General features: G+C 38.1%; 1 protein-coding gene across 5 annotated transcripts in view; it reads right to left on the reverse strand.

Moving 5' to 3' along the window:
• The window catches only part of LOC126161793 (protein PALS2), a 360,405-nt gene that overhangs the window by 24,571 nt on the left and 312,661 nt on the right, over positions 1-23,173 (reverse strand). For all 5 annotated transcript variants that reach the window (XM_049917873.1, XM_049917870.1, XM_049917872.1 and 2 more), the window contains 2 exons: positions 11,158-11,316; positions 7,465-7,675 (listed from right to left, as the gene is read on the reverse strand). In XM_049917873.1, coding sequence (XP_049773830.1) covers positions 7,465-7,675; positions 11,158-11,316 — 370 coding nt within the window. The remainder of the gene's footprint in view (positions 1-7,464; positions 7,676-11,157; positions 11,317-23,173) is intronic.

Raw genomic sequence — 23,173 nt, forward strand, 5'->3', positions numbered from 1 at the left:
AAATAAGCTAACAGAAAGGACTCAAAGGAGAAATTTGGAAGGAGAATTAAAGTTCAGGAAGAAGAAATAAAAATGTGGAAGGTTGCCAGTAAAGTGCATGTCAGAGATGGCAAAGGACTTTGAGGGTTATAACATGTTTATCAATAAAAGGAAATTGAACGCAATGGGACATATTCGAATTACACCAGGTGAAGTACACCAGGTGATGCTGACAGCATAAGATTAGGAATTGAGACTTGAAAAGCAGATTAGTTTAGCTTTATGAACAGCAAAACAACTGATAATGGCTGTAGTAGACAGGATATAAAATGCAGGCTGCCAGTTCCAATACAAGTATTTCTGAAGTAGAGAAATTTGTTACACTAATACAAATTTAAATGTTAGTAAGTCTTTTATGAAGGCATTTTTATGGAGTTTAGCCTTGTACAGAAGTGAAATGTGAATGATGATCAGTTCAGAAAAGAAGAAAATGGAAGCTTCTGAAATGTAGTATTACAGAAGAATGCTGAAGAGAGATGGGTACATTGAATAACTAATGAGGAAGCACTGAATAACTGAATCAAATTGGGAAAAAAAGAGATTTGTGGCATAGCTCGACTAAAACAAGGGATTGGCTGATAGGAGACATCCTGAGGCATCAAGGAATCTTCAGTTAGGTAATGGAAGGAAATGCGGAGTGAAATGGAGGACAGGCAGGGGGGGGGGGTTAAAAATACAGGGAGACTAAAGCTTAAATACCATATGCAAATGTAGTATTACAGAAGAATGCTGCAGAGAGATGGGTACATTGAATAACTAATGAGGAAGCACTGAATAACTGTATCAAATTGGGAAAAAAAGAGATTTGTGGCATAGCTCGACTAAAACAAGGGATTGGCTGATAGGAGACATCCTGAGGCATCAAGGAATCTTCAGTTAGGTAATGGAAGGAAATGCGGAGTGAAATGGAGGACAGGCAGGGGGGGGGGGGGGGGGTTAAAAATACAGGGAGACTAAAGCTTAAATACCATATGCAGATTCAAATGAATGTAGGCTGCAGTAGTTACACAGAGATGTACACACTTGCATAGAACAGGGTAGCATGGAGATCAGCATCAAACTACTCTTCGGGCTGCAGACCACAACACTCCTTTGTGATAGTTCTGAAATCACCTTTACCTATGTTGATTTTGCTGAGTTCTACCACCTAAGAAGTACTATGTCCAATCAAAAATCTGGTCCAATACTCAACAAATTTGTATTTTGTTCACTGAGTGTATAACATGTTTCATAATTCTGCTACAGCTTGACATCAGTGATATAGGTGTACAATGGAGTGCACCTGTCTGGTGACTATTCTTAAAGCTGTAAATGACCTGTGCTTTCTGCCAATCACTTGGTGCCCTTCATTGCTCCAGAAATATACAATAAACTGCTGCTATAAAGGGAGCAACTTCTTTTGCATAATCTCTGTACATTCTCATCCTCATTGTAACAGATACCTTTCAATAATTGAGCAATTTTAGTTGATTTTCTAGGCTGTGATTACTTATCTCACTATCTGCCAGTTCAGCATTCAATATTAACCAAAAGCAGAAACTGTATTACAATGTTTTAGTGTGAAACAATTTCTGAAGACAGTTTTAGTGTAAATATTGTAACTGATCACATGAACAGATGAATTTGTTCTGCTTAATGACTTTACACATGACAAAAACTGTCTAAGATTGTCAGTAAGATGGTTTGGAAAAATTTTACTTTTGAATTCACTGAGCATTTCTTGCATTGCCCTACTTGCACTCTTTTTACAGTTTCTTTCTGCTTTTGCTTCAGCTTATGTTATCAACTAGATTTTTTAGATTACATCTGCAATGAAGCCCTCTTTGGGATTTTGTGGCAGTCTGAAACTGTCTGCCAGACTGAGAATCAAATTTGGGACCTTTGCCTTTCATGAAAAAGAGCTCTAGCCAAGCACGACTCACAACCCACCCTCGCAGCTTTACATCTGCCAGTACTTCATCTCCCACCATCCAAGCTTCACAGAAGCTCTTCTGTGGTCTGGCACACACTTTTAATTTACCACGAAGTTTCATAACAGCGCACATTCTGCTGCAGAGTGAGAATTTCATTCTGGAATCATCTCCCAGGCTGTGGTTAAGCCATGTTTCTTCCAGGAGAGCTAGATGTGCAAGTTCCACAGGAAAGCTTCTGTGAAGTTTGGAATGTAAGAGATGAGGTACTGGTGGAAGTAAAGCTGTGAGGATGGGTTGTAAGCCTTGCTTGGCTAGCTCAGTAGGTAGAGCATCTTTCCACAAAATGCAAACATCCTGTGTTCAGGTTCTGAGTTCAAGTCTTGATACAGCACACAGTTTTAAACTTCCAGGAAGTTTCATATCAGTACACACTCCACTGCAGAGTGAAAATTTCATTCAAGCTCTCTTTACTTTTGTAGGCACTTTCTAACATGGTTATCAAACCATGATGATTCCTCCCCATCCTTCACAACCTTGCTCGGCACCTACTGGTGTTTGTAATGGTACTTGAATTACGTAACCATTATGGTACCTCACCTGAACCTCTCGATACCAGTAATATTCTACTGTATTTCTGTTAACTACTTAACATATTTCTGAGACAACATTCAGATTTGATTTCATTTTTGATACATCGATATGTTTATATTGCAATGATATTATTCTTATGTGTATTCTTTCTTTTGTCACTATGGTCTTTGACGTACTTGTAACTCTGATTTTTGGGTGCGTAAGCGATTGTTAGTTAGTTGTTGAGTTGTTGGAGAGTCGGACGCTGAGAAAGTCAAGTCTTGGATGTCATGTTGGAAAGACGTTTAACGTAGTCAGCTTATAAAATGTGAACTTTAACAGTGACTGTGAGGAAGATGTTTTCAAGTATGTTTTGTATTGTGAAGTGCTGTTTTGTGTGTTACGTGATATTGCAATAAAAGCAATTAAAAGGAAGTGTATCTTAATTTCGGAGTGCTGATTATTTTTTTACATCACCGTTGTCCAGCAAAAGTATAATCTTCAAGAATGGTTTGTGAAGTGCATCTACAAAACTTTTGAATATAGCAGAATAAAACCTAGGTCTCTTTGCATCCGAGCTTGAAATCATAACCACCTAGATTTTCAACGATTGAGCCATGATTTTACGACGAGACCAGCGTGGGAAACACGAAAAGATGAGCGCCTAGTTTCTTTTTCATTATTACATGAAAAGACTATTAACTGTGCTCTAATGACACCTGCCACATAATATGACTGTTGTTGCCCGATAATGCAGTATTTAGCAGCGTGAGCAACACCACAATCGTTATTAAAATTTTGACCTTTGTTGTGGTAGGGTTGTTAGATGTTGCACAATACTTCTCAATTTTATCCATTTGTGTTACATATCTTCATCGCCCGCCAGTGCTGAATGTGTAATGTTGACGACTCAGATATTCTGTAATTTATATCTTGACACTATTGCTAAGCAAAAATATTTTTCTAATTTTTAATATTCTTTGAAACAGCTGTATTGATATTATAGTGACTGATACCAGCCCCCTATGTTAACTCATTCAAAAAGCTCAGATTTCTAATCATACTATGCAGGCTTTCATGGATGGTGTTTACATCCTTTGTGATTTTTGTTTTATATGCCTGGGACCACAGGCTGAAACCCATAAAACTAAAATCACCAAGTTCAGGTCTAAGACATTTCCCTCACAAGATGGTTCTCTATCTGCTTTAAGTACTTTTCAGACAAAACAGGAAAACTGAAGTCTCCCCATGTTACTGTATCTGAAATTTCATTTTCAAATGAGTCTCCACTCACTATTCAGTTTCTCAGCAATGTAGATCTTCAATTTCAATGTATGCAAATCCAAAACAAAAATAGTTAAATTCAGTTTTAATTATTATAAAGTTATAAAAGACATATGTTGGAGCCTAGTTGAAAGTCAGTCTGCAGAGATTTATGAAATGTATAAGATCTATGACCACCAATATATGGGGAAATACACCACAGGTATGTTAGTACAATTTACAAGTGGAAATTACTGAGTTTTATTTAAATTTTACATTCAGAAGTTTAATTAACAAACTGTGTTGATCTTCCAATAATGGCTAATGCCAACTGTGAGAATAGAATCAGGCTGTGAAAAGTATTACTTACTGTAAACAACTTGTTTGTTTTGATATGACAATCTGATTGGAAACACAGTGTAATGAGCGAGTGATACAGTGAAAGTGTTAATAATTTACTTGCACATGTTGATAATCATGCTTAATTATGAAATGTTAGGTACTTGCACTCTGACAATCATATTATCAAACAAGTGAAGTATGTAGCTATCAATTTATTTGTACTATAACTATAATAGACTAGCTGCCCACAGCTCCAAAATGATGTGGCTCAGTCTCATTAAATTGAAAAGAAAGAAAAGAGAAAGCATGCATTTCTAACACATACGGGAGATGGATATATGTCACAACCTCCTCCTCCCCCCTGTCTGCCCATCTCCTCCTTCCCTTCTCTTTGCCCTTGTCCATCTCCTTCTCCTCCCCCTTCTCTATGTCCATCACGTCCTCCTCCTTCCCCTCCTCTCATCTTCTCCCTCCTCTATCTCCAACGCCTCCCGCCCTGTCCCCCTCTATCCATCAGCTCCTTTCTATTCTCTATGTCTATTTCCTCCTGCCCCTCTGTCCATCTCCTCATCCCCCCTCTCACCTTGAACCTTGTTTATTGTCACTGCAAAGTAAGATTCTGTAGTAATATTAAAACCATAACCCAATAAGCCAGAAATACAACTTTCCTGTTACCTGTGAGAACCATATGTGGGGAAGAAAATAAAACAGTACATGTTAGGTATACAAATTATGTTTAAAAATGCATGTAATGGGAAAGAATGTATATGGGAGAGGCAATTTTTCAAATAGTTAAAACTGCCTGGAGGGAAAAAAAAAAAAAACACCCCTCACATTTTTACAGCTAAGAATTTTATTTCTCACAGTCAGTTTTAACAAAAAAACACTATATTATTATTTTTTTAAATAAAATATGTCCATCTGAATATTTAATAGAGTATCTTTTAAAATTTGGAATCTATCTGTCAAGAACTTTCAAAATTTTTGCTAACAATGCTTCACTGTTACATATTAAACAATGGAAAATGCAGGATGGAATAATGACAATTATGAAAAGGATAGATTGCTACTCTTCATATAGAGGAGATGCTGAGTCACAGCCATGCACAACAAAAAGACTGCTTAACAAATGAGCTTTCAGCCAGAAGGCCTCCTCCTAAAGCTGATAACACACACACACACACACACACACACACACACACACACACACACACACACACACACACACAACCACTATCTCTGGAAAATTAGGATGTTCTGCAAGCAACTGTGCATGATGGAAGAAGCAATCCGGGTGGTGCGGGTAAGGAGGAGTCTAGGGTGCGAAGGAGGAGGGATAGTATAATAGGGATGGGAGCAGTAAAGTGCTGCTTGTGGGAGTGTGGGCAGTTAGTTGCAATAGTTAGGTTACACAGGAGGGGGGAGGGGAGGGTGAAAGAGAAAAGAAGTAGAGGAGAGGAGAAAGGAGACACTGATGTATTACAAGGCTGTGTAGTGTTGGGAGTGGAAGCAGGGAAGGGGATGCTGCCAAACACAATGTTCTTCATTTCAAAAACTGCTTCACAGCCTCTGCCATCTGGATCCTTCCTATCAACACCAGCTTTTTTGAACTGCACAGCTGAGAACTCTCCTTGTAATATATTCTACATTCCTGCAACCTGCCCCCCCCCCCCCTCGCCCTGGCCACAACTTCCATTATTAGCACCTGTCCTTCATCCACATTTTCCCTTCCTTACTCCAACTCCAGCTACACAGACTTCTGTTCCAATAATGTACTCACATTCTCCCTTTTCCCCTCCTCTAGTTCTATCCTTTTCCAGCCCCCACTACCACTCCCATCTAACCTCCCAAGTGCACGTAGCTGCTCTACCCTGGCCCCACCATGTCCATGCGTGTCCCACAAGCAGCACTGAACTGTCCCCCTCCCTCTCACCACCCAAACCTCCTCCTTACCCCCACCACCCTGACTGCTCTTCCTATCATGCAAAATTTTTCACAGCACGTCCACAGCGGCCAGAGACTGTGGTCATGTGTGCATGAGTTCTTGTTGTGTGAATCTGTGTGTGTTATCTACTTTAAAAGACGCCATTTTGCCCGAAAGCTCACATGTTTAGCAGTCTTTTTGTTGTGCCTGTCTGCAACTCAACATCTCCTCTACATGGTGAATCATTATTAGTCGGCTGATACTCGTATCTGAGTTTTCATTTCTCTCCTGAGATTTCCTTTGTCACGGTTCAGACATGGAAGTGTCGTTGATGGCTTAGCAATCCAGTCCTAGCATGGAACAGGTGGCCACAGACATTACAGCTGAAGGAAGGTGGAGGACGTGGCTGAGCCTGGAGGAGTCTACGTCTCCGGCGTTTGTCATTCTCCATTCTTCCACATTACAGCTCAAAGTTTTGGCCAAGTACTTTTAGAGATTTTTAATAGCTATGTTTCCCCTTTATACATTACATACTCTGTATATTTATATATTATAAACATTGAAAATATATAGCCTCTGCCCATCCAAATGTTCGTAACAGTATCGTGTAAAAATCTAAAATAACTTGGTAAAAAATTCTTCAAGATTTTTAGTAAAATCACCACAAGCCACTATACGGTGTGTGGTGGGGGGTACCCTGAACCACTACTAGTCATTTCCATTCCTATTTCACTTGCAAATAGAGTGAGGGGAAAGTGACTGTCTCTATGCCTCTGGATGAGCACTAATTTCTCGTACTTTATCTTCGCAGTCCTTACGTGCAGTGTATGTTGGTGGCAGTACAAATCATTTGGCCGTCAGCTACAAATGCTGGCTCTCTGAAGTTTTTCAATAGTGTTCCTCAAAAAGAATGTTGCCTTCCCTCCAGAGATTCCTACTTGAGTTCCCAAAGCACCTCTGTAATACTTACATGCATTTTGAACCTACCAGTAACAAATCTAGCAGTCTGCCTCTGAATTGCTTTGATGTCCTCCTTCAATCTGACTTCGTACGGATATCACACCCTATAGCAGTATTCAAGAATAGGTCTCACCAGTGCCCTACATGCGATCTCCTTTACAGGTAAAACCACACTTTCCTAAAATTCTCCCAATAAACCAAAGTCGACCACATAAATTTCAGACAGGATCGTTTAACGTGGTCATAGCCATACAAATTGTGGATGATGATCAGTTTGACTCTAGGAAAGGTAAAGACACCAGAGAGACAGTTCTGATGTGCTTCATCATTGAAGCAATACTTGAGAAAAATTGACACGCTCACAGGATTCATCACCAATAGGTTCCCTCTGAAGGAAAAATACATTGGTCTGATATTCTCTGAAGAGAAGATGATTTTCTTATTGGTACTTACGTGGAACAACTCCACCGAATTTCTCAGGATCACTGTTGATCAAACGATTTTTGAGAGTTCTACGACCAACACCTTGTGACCCAATCAATGCCAGTGTTCTTCTTTTGAAAGGTGGCATACGTGTAACTTCCTCATATAAAAGCAATTCTGCCTTGTCAAATTCACAATTTGATTTTGATTGATACATTGTTTTCCTCTTCTTCTTGGATACCTGCAAATAATTTGCAGACTCATTAGTATCACATTACTGAATCTACATTCTCGAAGGGCTCACTTGTTGTCAACCAAAATTTTCATGAAATATACCACAGCTCTGCCGAGGTAACCTAACTAGCACATATGTTAGGGCACTAATAAAAAAATTAACACACAGAACTCAAGCCACTAATGGTTTCAAATGTGTTTCTTGGCAAAGAAGAACGTTTACAGCTTTTTAAATGTGCACACCCACATCATTAAGTCACAATTTTTCTTCTGTTAGTCACTCATGCCCTCTGCTTTTATGATATAACTCCATCCATGCAAGGGGAATGTCTTCATCATCATAAAGTTCTAGCTACCCCAGTAAAATGTTATAATACACACAATCAAAAGCCTTGGAACGTAAAAAGGACAAGAGGGTAATTTCTTTAATTTAGTTCTACTAGAACTGAGTTTGTGAGGTAAAATTCCCCCTCTTTAGAAAGTGAGTGACTAACTGAATGAATGAATAAAATGACAGCTTGTCAGAAGTACAAAGTATGGCAATAAAGAAACTGGACTAGTTGTGCGCATTTCCAGCTTTGTCGATGACTAAGAGAAGAGTGCGGGAATAACCTTGGAATCTCCCTGCCACAGGCACAAAATTTCACACCACTGTGGTAGCTTTTAGCCTTCTGAGAAACAGGTCATGTGTCTGAACTCTGTCAGAATTACGCTACCCTCTAAAGTGGAACAACACATTAACATCAAATTCCTCGCAAAACTTGGAAAATCCGCTACAAAAACTTACAATTTGTTGAAAAAAGTTTATGGTGATCCGTGTCCATCTAGAACTCAAGTTTTCAAGTGGGTTAAGAGGTTAAAGGATAGTAGGGAGGACGTCAGTGACGACCTGAAATCGGGCCATCCTTCCACTTCAAAAACTGAAGAGAGTGTGGAGAGGGTCAGTAGAATTGTTTGAGAAGACCACCGCCTGAGCTTTCAAACGACTTCAGAACTTGTCTACATCAATAAAGAAACCATTAGACAGATTCTACATAATGATCTGGGCATAACTAAGGTTTGTGCTGAAGTGGTGCCAAGGAACCTCACAAACGAGCTAAAGCAACATCGAGTGGACTGCTGTGCCGACATTCTTGAAAACACTGAAAATGAGCCTGATTACCTCAGCAAAGTAATTATGTGTAATGAAATATGGATTTTCCAATACAGTCCAGAGACTAAGTGATAATCCATGCATTGGAAGAGCCCTCTGTCCCATAGGAAGAAGAAAGTACACATGAGCAAATCAAAATTCAAAGCAATGATGAATTTTTCTTCGAAATCTGAGGGATTATCTACATTGATTGGGTGCCTGAAAGTCAGACTGTCAGTCAACCTTATTATGTAACTTTTCTGTAGATACTCTGTGAACATGTGCAATGGAGGAGATCTGATCTACGGAAGAATCACTCGTGGATTCTTCATCAGGACAACACACCCTGCACATAACATGATGTTTGTGAAGAGATTTTCAGTTAAAAACAACATTCTAGTGATGGAATATCCAAGATATTTGCCTCACCTAGAACCATGTGACTTCTTTCTCTTCCCAAAACTGAAAACTGCGCTCAAAGGAACCAGGTTCAAGACTGTGGATGCAGTGAAGAAAAAAGTGATGAGCCTCCAGAACAGCATAACAGAAGAAGACTTGCAGCACTGTTTCCAACAGCGGAAAATTTATATGGAGCAGTGGAGGGATCATGGAGCAAACTACACTGAAAGGGTTAATACTTCAGTAGCATAAGTTTTTCTAATAAAGAGTTAGAACATCAGTCCAGTATTTTTATTGCCACACCTTGTATGTTCATCAACACATCATACAATGAAACAATCAAAACCATAACAGAGATGGAGTTAAATTAATTGTCCATTCCTTGAGTACAACTGTGCAGAATTCATGGAAATTATTCAAAGCATCTGCCAAAAACCTATTATATTTATTGCAATGTTGCTCCCATGATCATTATGTACTGTTTGAAGGTTTGATGTTTCTTTCTACACAACTGATAGTCAAACTGGGTAACACACACTTCACTCTCCATATGCCTTACAGAATGAATGCTAAGTGTGTTACACTGCATGATCGTTCTAGACATACAACAGGTCTCATATAAAATATCCACTGCTTCCTAGGAAAGGCTTTTTAATAATGTTCATGAACAATTTTTTGTGGCTCTGAAATGAAGCTACTCCACCATATATGGCACATTGTATGATTCCATACATGTTGCTTAACAAAATCTGATACTTTCTGTGAGAGTTATCATTCCATAGAGCTTGTGGTACAGATTCTGACACTCAGCACACAAAGAAATAAAGTTGTATTGGAATTATGTGGCCTTAACATTAATGTCCTAATATAATGTTACTTAACAGCTGTTAAAGTAGATAAGTAAACAAATCAATGTTAAAAAAAAAAGTGAAAAGTGACATCAGGACAAAGTGGGAAATAACAGCTAGCTATTACTATCATAAATCCATTATAGTTCTCACATCACTAATTTCATCTTTAATGTTTTTTTTCTGTCTTTTCTGTGCTCACAGCTAAACCACAAAACTTAATTAATAATAAGCTTTCATATTTTCTACATGACATCTAGATAACTATGTTCCCCACAGATCTTCATTCTGTTAGAGCTATGACAAGAAAATTCTACCACACATGTTAACTTACTTCAACAGAAATGAAATGAATTAATGTTGACAACAGAAGTGAAGCTGAATGAAAATAAAACCAATGAAAGCCACAAGCATTCTCAGAAACCTGAAAATGAGAAAACACAAAAATTGTCCACAAAAGCATCCAAGTCTATTGTAAAAATAGCATCAAAATCCCCTTTTCCTGATCAAAAATATCCATAAAATTATTAAAATAGATTTATGACAGTTTGGAGAGTTTTGTTTGCTCATATTTGATTATTTATTAGCTTACTTTTGGAGAATAACAACAACACAGAGTAACATTCTTCTGTTGTCTCTAATAAAGTTTTGCACCAAGTTGTATGTAACAAGTTGAAACACTGACGGAGTACAGGTTGTGTACCTTGGTAACTGCTTCAGACAAGAATTCAGGCAGTCATCCTGATTGACCCTACACAACTCCCAGACAACCAAAGAATTGAAAAGAAAGCACTATTGTACACAGACAAAATCCAGCAAAAGATTCTTCCCACTTACCAGCAGTCAAAAAAATTAGGAAACCGAACACAGCAGAATTGCTGCTAATGTAAAAGATAATACTCTCTTCATAAAAAATAGAGCATTCTGTAATCACTGCATGCAAAACAACATTGTTGTTTATATGGGTTTCTCAAGGTATTTGCAGTTATTAGTTTTGATTCTGTGTGAATAAAATCAACTAATTTTTCTGTACTTTAGCTGGAAGTGTAAAATAATAAATAGTGCATTCAAAACAAAAATATGCTAACACAGATATTGAGAATTTCATACCCTTGCACCACAAATGCCAATTTTGTGGACATAATCAGCTTCTGGTTTGACAAATGCTTTTCTTCTTTCTTCCAACTCCTGCGATGGTATAAGTCCAGCAGGGCCATTTGAACCAACTAATTTTGCTTGCCACCAATTAGGATCTTTCTGATTTAGTACCTGTATACAATGCAATGATTTAACAACAAGTAACACAAATATTTAAATACAAACAGCCGAATAATAAAACTGATGTCCTTCGAGGAAAAAATGAAACACAATTTTCTATGAATAATTAAAATGGAAATTAAGAAGGGTAAAATTTAAGGGGAGTAATTTCTTTTGAAGAAATGTAAGATGCATTAAAAGAAATTATTCAGTCAGTTACGGGAGATGAAATTTAATAGCCTCATGGGGGACTGGAATTTGATAGTAGGAAAAGGAAGAGATGGAAACGTAGTAGGTTAATATGGACTGGGGGTAAGTAATAAAAGAGGAAGCCACACGGTAGAATGTTGCACAGAGCATAACCTAATCATAGCTAACACTTGGTTTACGAACCATGAAAGAATGTTGTATAAATGGAAGAGGCCTGGAGGCACTGGAAGTTTTCAGACAGAGTATATAATGGTAAGACGGAGATTTAGGAAGTTTTGAATTGTAAGACATTTCCAGGGGCAGATGTGGACTCTGACCAAAATTTGCTGGTTATGAACTGTAGATTAAAACTGAAGAAACTGCAAAAAGGTAGTAATTTAAAGAGATGGGACCTGTATAAACTGAAAGAACCAGAGGTTGTAGATAGTTTCGTGGAGAGCATTAGGGAACAATTGACAAGAACAGGAGAAAGGAATACAGTAGAAGAAGAATGGACAGCTTTCAGAGATGAAATAGTGTAGGCAGCAGAGGATCAAGTACGTAAAAACACAAGGACTAGTATAAATCCTTGGGTAACAGAAGAGATACTGAATTTAATTGATGAAAGGAGAAAATATAAAAATGCAGTAAATGAAACAGGCAAAAAGGAATACAAACATCTCAAAAATGACAAGAAATGCAAAATGGCTCAGCAGGGATGGCTAGACGACAAATGCAAGGATGTAGAGGCATATATCACTAGGGGTAAGACAGATACTGCCTACAGGAAAATGAAAGAGACAGAACCACCTGTATGAATATCAAGGGCCCAGATGGGAAACCAGTCCTAAGCAAGGAAGGGAAAGCAGAAAGGTGGAAGGAGTATGTAGAGGGCCTATACAAAGGTGATGTACTTGAGGGCAATATTATGGAAATGGAAGAGGATGTAGAAGAAGATATAATGGTAGATATGATACTGCGTGAAGAATTTGACAGAGTACTAAGTTGAAACAAGGACCCAGGAGTAGAAAAGATTCCATTAGAACTACTGACAGCCTTGGAAGAGCCAGTTATGACAAAACTCTACCATCAGGAAGCAGTGGTTGAGAAGGGAGTGAGACAGGGTTGTAGCCTCTCCCCGATGTTATTCAATCTGTATATTGAGCAAGCAGTAAGGGAAAAAAGAAAAAAATGGATTAGAAATTAAAATCCATGGAGAAGAAATAAAAACTTTGAGGTTTGCCAATGACATTGCAATTCTGTCAGAGACAGCAAAGGACTTGCAAGAGCAGTTGAACGGAATGTATAGTGTCTTGAAAGGAGGATATAAGATGAACATCAACAAAAGCAATGCGAGGATAGTGGAATGTAGTCAAATTAAATCAGATGATGTTGAGGGAATTAGATTAGGAAATGAGACACTTAATGTAGTAGATGAGTTTTGCTATTTGGGGAGGAAAATAATTGATGACGTTACAGTAGAGAGGATATAAAATTTAGATTGGCAATGGCAAGGAAAGTGTTTCTGAAGAAGAGAAATTTGCTAACATGAGTATAGATTTAAGTGTGGTGGTGGTTAGTGTTTAACGTCCCGTCGACAACGAGGTCATTAGAGACGGAGCGCAAGTTCGGTTTAGGGAAGGATTGGGGAGGAAATCGGCCGTGCCCTTTCAAAGGAACCATCCCGGCATTTGCCTGAAACGATTTAGGGAAATCACGGAAAACCTAAATCAGGATGGCTGGAGACGGGATTGAACCGTCATCCTCCCGAATGCGAGTCCAGTGTGCTAAAGATTTAAGTGTAAGGAAGTCTTTTCTGAAAGTATTTGTATGGAGTGTAGCCATGTATGGAAGTGAAACATGGACAATAAATAGTTTAGACAAGAAGAGAATAGAAGCTTTTGAAATGTGGCGCTTCAGAAGAACGCTGAAGATTAGATGGGTAGATCATGTAACTAATGAGGAGGTACTGAATAGAATTGGGGGAAGAGGAATTTGTGGCACAACTTGACTAGAAGAAGGGGTCAGGTGGTAGGACAGATTCTGAGGCATCAAGGGATCACCAATTTAGTACTGGGGGGAAGCGTGGAGGGTAAAAATCATAGAGGGAGACCAAGAAATGAATACATTAAGCAGATTCAGAAGGATGTAGGTTGCAGTAGTTACTCGGAGATGAAGAAGCTTGCTCAGGATAGAGTAACATGGAGAGCTGCATCAAACCAGTCTCTGAACTGAAGACCACAACAACAACAACTTCTTTTCATTCCAATAGGAAATGAAAAACATAATGGTGCATTAAATAGTGTGTATTATGCATTGTACAACAGTTTTCAGGGTATGGATATGGATTTTGATGTAGGACTTGACTCTGAAAATGAATACCTCCTCTCAAAGAGTGAAAATGTAGCAAGCAAATTACTGTATGACAAACAAAACTGACAATTCCATATTTTTACACGTTATTTTAATGTCTTGCCAGGTTTCTGTATCATGTGTTGCAAGTGATGATCTGAAATGTGTTTTCTGCTGTAACTAATTTAGATTATTAGTTTCTGCATGTTTGGAGACTGCTGTTGCTCCACAGTTGTTTAAAGTCTGTTCCAGTTACTGACACATTTACTGTGACCAGTTTTGGCCTTCACACCCAGATCATCTTCAAGTGAGTCTGAAAATTGTGCTGTTGTGAAGAAATACAAAAGAAACATCAGATTCATTTGAAAATGGCCTGAATGCGAAGTCTGAAACCAGTCATGAACTTAAATAAAGTGTGTATCAGCAACTCGAGTGACCTTTTTTTAATTAACAAATTTAAATTGTTGGACAGTACTGAGCTGTCCAAATGATTGGTCAGCAAAAGTATATCTTCTATCGATTATTCCACAGAAATAGCAGGAAACCACATGATAAAACAATTCAGGTCTAAGATTGTTTGACTTTATAGCCGCGAATTTCTGTAAACAATTACAGATAATTTTGCTGAACACTTTGACAGACATGGACACATTTTCATTCAACTGTTCCTGCATACGATCCAGTGAACATTCAGCAACAGTCACATGTTGCTCCTCTTCCACTTCCCTGGAATGGATATTAAAAAAAAAAATTTAATGATTTTCCTACTTTTCCAAATATTTCCTTTTAATTTCACTAAGTTTTTCCATTCAGGAAATCAGCCCCTAAAGACATGGTTACGCAATGTTATGTTAACTGGGGACCTAGGAACGACAGAGAGGCTACATCCCCGCCACAGCCGCAGTGGTCCGCAACCCCACGACGACTGCCGCAGTCCACTTCACCCCTCCGCCGCCCCACACCGAACCCAGGGTTATTGTGCAGTTTAGCCCCCCAGGAAATGTCACACACCAGATGAGTGTAGCCCCTATGTTTGCGTGGTAGAGTAATAGTGGTGTACGCGTACATGGAGAACTTGTTTGCGCAGCAATCGCCGACATAGTGTAGCTGAGGTGGAATAAGGGGAACCAGCCCGCATTTGCCGAGGCAGATGGAAAACTGCCTAAAAGCCATCCACAGACTGGCCAGCTCATCGGACCTGGACACAAATCCGCAAGGTGGATTAGTGCCGACCGCACGGCCAACCGGAAAGAAATGGTACTACTACTCCTGAGACACTTCAGAAACCAGGGTTTTATAATGTTGCACTGATTCATATGCTGACATATAACTGATTCCATACATTGTAGCTTTAATTTTTGGGAAAAGAAATCCCCCCCCCCACACACACAGTGTGCTACGTTAAGGCTGTGTGCTGACTTTAAGGGCATCCAGATACTCAGTTGTTTGTTTTGCTGTATGTGATGATCTGCTGTAGGGATATAACATTATTTTTCATTTTGGATGTTTTCATGAATTTTTTTCAAAAATTTGTGGTAAACACACATTTTTGTACCAATTGGCATTAACTGTATATCTGTCTCTTGCTGCTGTAGTAGTAATATGACCCATTTTAGAAAAAAAAAACTACCAAGCATATTCTTACCAGTACTGACAATTTATTGGACTTTTGTAGACTTCGGTTTTGTTACAAAAATCCAATGAGACAACTAATTTTTATTTTCAGGATCATAACAACAAATCCAAGATTCATCACCAGTAATGATTCCAAACCAAATTTGAAGTGTTGCCCTGGGATTTTTCCAGAGTTTAATTGCATTAAATCAACACACTGTTGTTTTTGATTGGGAGTCAGTTTATGTGGAATTCATGGACAACAAAACAAAACATTTTGAATTTGACACATACTAAAGACCAATATCATGCAAATAAAATTGTAAGATGTCCATCAATCTTCTTCAAGCACTGCTTGAACAGCAGCAATATTTTCATCGGTAATAGCAGTTCGTGGATGCCCTCCACTAAACTTCATCACTAAGAAAATACCAATCTGTTTTGAATCTTCTGTACCAATTGTACATTGTTGCCTCAGATAGGACTTCTTTCCCAAATGCATTTCTAAGCCAACCTTCACACTGTTTACGCGTTAATGAGGATTCAATATTGTAAAAAATCATAACCCAAAAAAATTGTTCTCTGGTCAAGATCATTTTCTGATGAACACAAATCTCTGCATTATGATAATTAAATTGGTACAGCAAATTGGACAAACTACACAGGAATCAGCTTGCAAAAGATTATAAGTTACTACTGAACCATGATATTATTACACTTAGCTGTTATTGGAAATACACAGTGATTCTACAGTAAAAGAGTTCAGTGGTGACCAAGGAAAATTCATCACAATGTCAATGTTTTCAGGTCAGTTGTGCACATACTATCAACCTCAAAGGTGCACTGACTAACGATAAGCACATCAAAGCACTCTCACTCCCAGGTGCAATAATAGTGTGGTAGACTAAAAACAAATTTGTTTTTTGAACTGGGGCACTCTAAAATTTTTTCAGAGTCTCCCTCGTAATTTCAAAAGTGTAATTTGTCTCCAGTATGTCATGAAGATTTCTAGTAATTTTGTACCCTGCACTGCTTATGGCATTTACGAAGGGACAACCAGTTTTATGAATTTTAGACTGAGAGCTTAGCTCGGAAGCCTGTGGGTTCGTTACCACAAAATATTTGTCACCCATAAGAGATATAACGAATATAAATTGCTCTGCTACTGACTTGTTTTGTTTACAAGTTAAACAAAGCAAATCACGACTAATAGTGAAAAAGTCATGGTTTCATATGGCCAGGGCTGTTTTGACAACATTTTTCCACACAAGTGACTTATCATTTGGCAATCCCCCCCCCCCCCCCCCCTTTTCCTCTCGTACGCTTTTGCACGTGTCTGTTTTCACTACTAATTGTGATACACACTTCATAGAAATTTCAGTCCAGTTGTGGTGCTTCTGACGCACCTCTAGGCTTAGCATCCCAAGTGGTGGCTTGTGTCACTTGGGCCTTAAACTGGCCCTGATTGTAGGTAAAACTGTAAATGTATAGCAACAGATGTAATTCAGTAGTTCATTGCAAACATCCTTAATGTGTCACCATTATTATGCCATTCCCTTTACTCATGGTACAGTGTTATTATTCATTGGTCAAGGCTTCAGGCATAGGAAAGTCTAAATTGGGTGAGCATTAAATGACAACTCTTCCAACCTATAAATTTACTATGTGGTCAGTAGATGTTTTGGATGATTGGATGCTCAGCAGCACACTGCTACCAACTTGCAGAGCGGAAATGTTGCCACTAGTCAAACCCACTGACTTGTCACGTAGCTAGCACTGCCACAGAACAAATGATAAGATGCGATGAGACCACCACCACAAACAAAGATCACAGAAGGGCTACACTGAATGAAATAATCTGCTTTGTCAATTAAAACATGCTCCTCCCAGAGCAGCTTCTAAAACAGAACCTCAGTAGCATGTACTCCAAATCCCAATATTTGGAATAGTTGACATAAGGGAAAATGAGCTACCATTAATAATGAAAGACTAAGCGAAACTTTAATGTCTCCTGGTATATAGGCATGTATGTCAACTTTACCTTCCAAATTATTTTTGGTTGCTGTGTTTGAAGTTGACTGCTGTAGTGGACCTGCTATGAAATGCCACTAAATTGTGCCATTTGATTTCTTTTCCTTTGCAGTCAAGTCAGATGATGAAAGAGTGCAAAGATCTATTTAAGCTACTGAAATGACGTAAGCAGGTTCACGATAACTCTTCTGTATTATAACATTAATGTTTCCACTGTACAGTTACTTTTGGAATTGTGGGTGATAGCGATCACTCAACACTTGTAGCTCACAGTAGGTTGTAACACTTATACGTAATGCTTTAACATTATAGACCAAATGACAGAATGGAAGTTCTCAAATCATCTTCATTTATTTGGGCACTGACATTCTTGCCTTATTTCTCTGTGAGTACTTGCCCACAAAAGACAAAAATCCAGGGTTCAACAAGTCTTGGTCCGGAGTTTTAATCTGCCAGGAAATTTCATAAATAAACAATGGTTAACTGTCAGGAGCAGTGTGGTTTTGAGTTCGAATGCATGTAGAAAATTCGACTACAGCTGTTTCAGTAATTTTTCTCCAGCTTTGCTCTTTTACGGTTGTTAATCACTAGCCAATATAAATGTAGTGATTCTCTCTGATTCTTGCTTATGAGATGCTAGAATGGTATGAATAAATTTATCTGAATGTAAGTAATCACACATTAGCTGTAGTATTACACTTGTGGATGGTTCATTACAAAAGCTAATCAAGTAAATGATTTGAGCACAGCTCCTTTAGTACATACAACTTGAGTACCAATCGGTATCATGTCATGACACTACGACATAATCCTTTATTTTACATACTGTAGATAGGAATTATAATGGCAATATATTTTTCATTCTAAGACAATAAACAAGTTTAAGAAAGAGTTTTTGCTTCATTTGTAAGTATTTCTGCCTGCATTCTTAACTGCAGCCACATTTTGCATTTAATTACAATTAGCTGTAAATAAAAGTCATTTCATTTCTGGACTGAACATCTGCATCATCAAGAAAATTGTGAGATTGTCAACAACTTCAGTGTCCTGTCAGCACATCTATTACTGTCATAAACAGTACCGTTTCACTCAGATTTAACGTGTTACTTCCTTCCAGTTAAATGGGGTAAAATAATGAAGGAAAGACACTGAAAACAATTAGCGCAGTGTAACTAGGAATTTTTATTTCACACTTGAGCACACTATAAATAAACTACATTTTTTTAGTACCTTAAGTTTTGAGAGGGTTTGACAAAACCTGTCTTTGAATGCTGCAATACAGCTGCAGTTGTAATATAATTTGCATTTGGCAAGACCATTTTAAATAAAAAGTCTGTGTTCTCCTCATTCTTCATCATCCAGCCACAAAAATTTAGTGTGGATTTCATGTAGTTAAAGATCCTAAACTCTGTATTTCTCTTAGAAGTAAATTGTACAAAACAGGACTTGTGTGCTTGTAATGGCATTGCAGTAACATTACTAAACTCAATAGTTATGACATTGAGCCCAGCTGAAGAATCATGCAAACATGACTTTTCAGAAGAATAAATAATTTTTTCTTCTCTTGAGGGTCATAGCTACAAGTAAGTATATCCTAACACCTTAACCAACCATACTTCTGGGTGGATTTATGTGCTACGTAGCAAGCAAAATATGCTACTGAACACCGTTTGCAAGAGAGCTCTTTCTGAGAGGAAGAAAGCCTCAATGGTACTTCCTTCCCCATCCACAAAGGAGGGATTTCCACAATTCCAAAGCTCTCCAACAGCTAAGCTTAATTCCTTTTCCAACTCACAATTGCTCAGTAACATTTATCTGATCAGCATCATCCTCAAAGTTTGAAGTGTCAGAAGGTTTCATGAGTGACTTAATAGTAATTGTCAGGGAAATGTATCTAGTGTTCTTGCTGCTAGGTTCAGGTTTTGGTCACCTTTCTGGCAGTTCACTGAAAATAAATTCTCTACACAGCTTTAGTTTACCTGTTAATCTGTAGAACTTAACGCTAACAGTTTGTGTCTCGACAAAAACTGAGCATAAGCATTAACAATCTGTATCCTGTAATGCATGATGGTGACATAATTTTACCTGTCTTTTTGTCAATTTTATGTACAGCACTTAAAACTTCTTTTGCCCTTTCTATTGTTTCCATTACTACTAGACATTGTTCTGATAATGTACACCTATATAGATTAGAGGAAAATGCTGTCCTGCACTTCAAAACATCAGACAATTTGTTCATAAATGCTATAAAACAAACTGTATTTTCTGCTACATCACACTGCAATTCTTTAGTTGGTATACAAGTTCTGACAGCTGCAGTGACAAAGTTGCAATTTTCATATTAATTGAGGGAATTTGCAAACAGAGCTCTTTATTTTCAAGCTTTGTTGGAGTTTGAACACTTTGATTGCCAGATCATTATATAGTTTAGTGCATATTGACTGCAAGAAACAATTTAGCAGCAAATGCAAAATTTCAATGTTTGCCAGTGTTTGTGTGGTGTGAATCTGTCATGTTACCTTCCTTTCACTACTGAGTAAATGCTCATGAAAGACGCCAAGTAACAGGAAAGAATGGCAGAGAGCACTAATGAACTGCTCAATTAAGGCTGGTTTCCACCACAATGAACACAAGTGACAGACAGTTCTCTCCAGTGGAAATGGTGAGCAAACAGGAGAAAACAGTCAATCTTTTTCAGTATGCATTTGCTATACTTTGCTCACATTCAGCTGGTTGTCAGTCTTCTAGCAAAGCATCAAAGGAAGCTCATCTTCTCTCCACTTCAACAAGCTCATGTCCTCTCTTATATGGCAAAAGCATCACAGAGAGTATTTGTCTGCTGTTTTCTGTAGGAACTGTTTTATGGTAATTAATGCTATGATTTTGAATTTCCTCTTTAAGTGTAATGAGGACCTAGCAAAATGCCCAACCAATGTATGTGCAAAGTTTTGGAATAATGCTAAAAAGTGTTTGAGGCACAGTTCAGCTATAATGCATTATCTCCAAACATTTCATGATTATATACAAATTCAGATGCCTACATAACTATTTTCTTACCCCATTTTACATACTTTGTCAAAAAAAGCAAAAAAATAATCCTGTCTCAATATCAAAGTTTGATATCAACAATGTAGGAAAAGGTAGATCACTACTTACCGTAAAGAAGACATGGCCCAAGATGGTGGAGTTGGTGGTCATTTGTGCGTGAGGTGTTCTTGCTTTTTTTTTGTGTGTGTGTGTGTGTGTGTGTGTGTGTGTGTGTGTGTTTATTGATGAAGGCTGTGGCCGAAAGCTACATGTGAATGTCCTTTAATTGTGCCAGTCTGCAACTTGACACGTCTTCTTTACAGTAAGTAGCAATCTATATTTTCCTACATTATTGATATTCATACCTGAAGTTTCCATTATTTATACCATAGCTATAATTAGTGCTGTTATCCTGTGAAACCTCTGTGAGGGTTATTACAGGGGTGGGAGTGGTGGGAAATACGCAGAGGTATGCTATGCTTGTTCTCTCATTGTTCCCTTCCCTTCCCTAGAGTATAAGCACTTGTTCACAGATACACATAAATGGTAGTGAACATTGGTGACTTGTCTGTGAATGCTTGTTCCCTTGTGTTTGTTGTTTCAGTTTTGCCGTGGTGTAAATGAGGCTTTCCACTCATTCACTTATATTCACTTCCGTTTTCTCTAGAACACAAGCTTTAGAACACGGAAATTGTATCACATCACGATTTCTCCTTGGTTGGGAATCTCAGTCATAATATACTTTTTAAATGAAATCATTGCTGCCACTTGACTGATAACTTTTATTATAGTTTTATTTCACTATCACAGTTTCAGCCATTATTTTCATGTGCATGGTGAAAACTGAAGTAATGTGCCCTACATTATGTTTATCAAATGTTATCACATTATGTGTATCATTTCATTATCCATACATTGAATTGGTTTCAGTTTTCACTTTATGCATGAAAATGGCTTTACATCCAAAATTGTGATAGTAAAATAAACAAACAGAGTTTCACATTGATCATGTTGCCATCTCCAGATATAATTTTCATGAAATTAAGAACATGTGGAGTCAAAATAAGAATGAGAGTTGATTCAGATCACTACCTAACTGAGATCAATAATACAAACCAGATAGACTAAGAGCGTTAATAATGAAACTATTAAGGAAAAGGAGTGTAATTTTAAAAAGTTGCTAAAGGAAGTGAATACTGAAGCCGACAACTTTACAGAAACAATTGAACATATCACATCTGAAATAGGTCCAGAGAACAAGCAAACAAAGCATAGATGGTGGAATAATAAATGTGGAGAAGCAGACAAAAAAAAGAAAGCCTGGAATAAGTGGTACAGCAGAAAAACAACAAGTAATTGCAAAATCTGTCAGTTTGAGAAGAAGTGAGCAGATTAAACTGTTGTTGTTGTTGTTGTGGTCTTCAGTCCTGAGACTGGTTTGATGCAGCTCTCCATGCTAATCTATCCTGTGCAAGCTCCTTCATCTCCCAGTACCTACTGCAACCTACATCCTTCTGAATCTGGCTTAGTGTACTCATCTCTTGGTATCCCTCTACGATTTTTACCCTCCACACTGCCCCCCAATGCTAAATTTGTGATCCCTTGATGCCTCAGGACATGTCTTACCAACAGATCCCTTCTTCTAGTCAAGTTGTGCCACAAACTTCTCTTCTCCCCAATCCTATTCAATACCTCCTCATTAGTTACGTGATCTACCCACCTAATCTTCAACATTCTTCTGTAGCACCACATTTCGAAAGCTTCTATTCTCTTCTTGTCCAAACTATTTATTGTCCATGTTTCACTTCCATACATGGTTACACTCCATACAAATACTTTCAGAAACGACTTCCTGACACTTACATCTATACTCGATGTTAACAAATTTCTCTTTTTCAGAAACGCTTTCCTTGCCATTGCCAGTCTACATTTTATATCCTCTCTACTTAGACCATCATCAGTTATTTTGCTCCCCAAATAGCAAAACTCCTTTACTACTTTAAGTGTCTCATTTCCTAATCTAATTCCCTCAGCATCATCACCCGACTTAATTCGACTACATTCCATTATCCTCGTTTTGCTTTTGTTGATGTTCATCTTATATCCTCCTTTCAAGACACTGTCCATTCCGTTCAACTGCACTTCCAAGTCCTTTGCTGTCTCTGACAGAATTACAATGTCATCAGCGAACCTCAAAGTTTTTATTTCTTCTCCATGGATTTTAATACCTACTCCCAATTTTTCTTTTGTTTCTTTTACCGCTTGCTCAATATACAGATTGAATAACATCGGGGAGAGGCTACAACCCTGTCTCACTCCCTTCCCAACCGCTGTTTCCCTTTCATGCCCCTCGACTCTTATAACTGCCATCTGGTTTCTGTACAAATTGTAAATGGCCTTTTGCTCCCTGTATTTTACCCCTGCTACCTTCAGAATTTGAAAGAGAGTATTCCAGTTAACATTGTCAAAAGCTTTCGCTAAGTCTACAAATGCTAGAAACGTAAGTTTGCCTTTTCTTAATCTTTCTTCTAAGATAAGTCGAAGGTTAGTATTGCCTCACGTGTTCCAACATTTCTACGGAATCCAAACTATTAGATTAAACTATTAGGGCATAAAAGAGATGCTTTGAAAAGGAGCACCTTAAAAGTATAGAACA

This window comes from Schistocerca cancellata, chromosome 2 (assembly GCF_023864275.1).
Source record: "Schistocerca cancellata isolate TAMUIC-IGC-003103 chromosome 2, iqSchCanc2.1, whole genome shotgun sequence".
Taxonomy (NCBI): domain Eukaryota; kingdom Metazoa; phylum Arthropoda; class Insecta; order Orthoptera; family Acrididae; genus Schistocerca; species Schistocerca cancellata.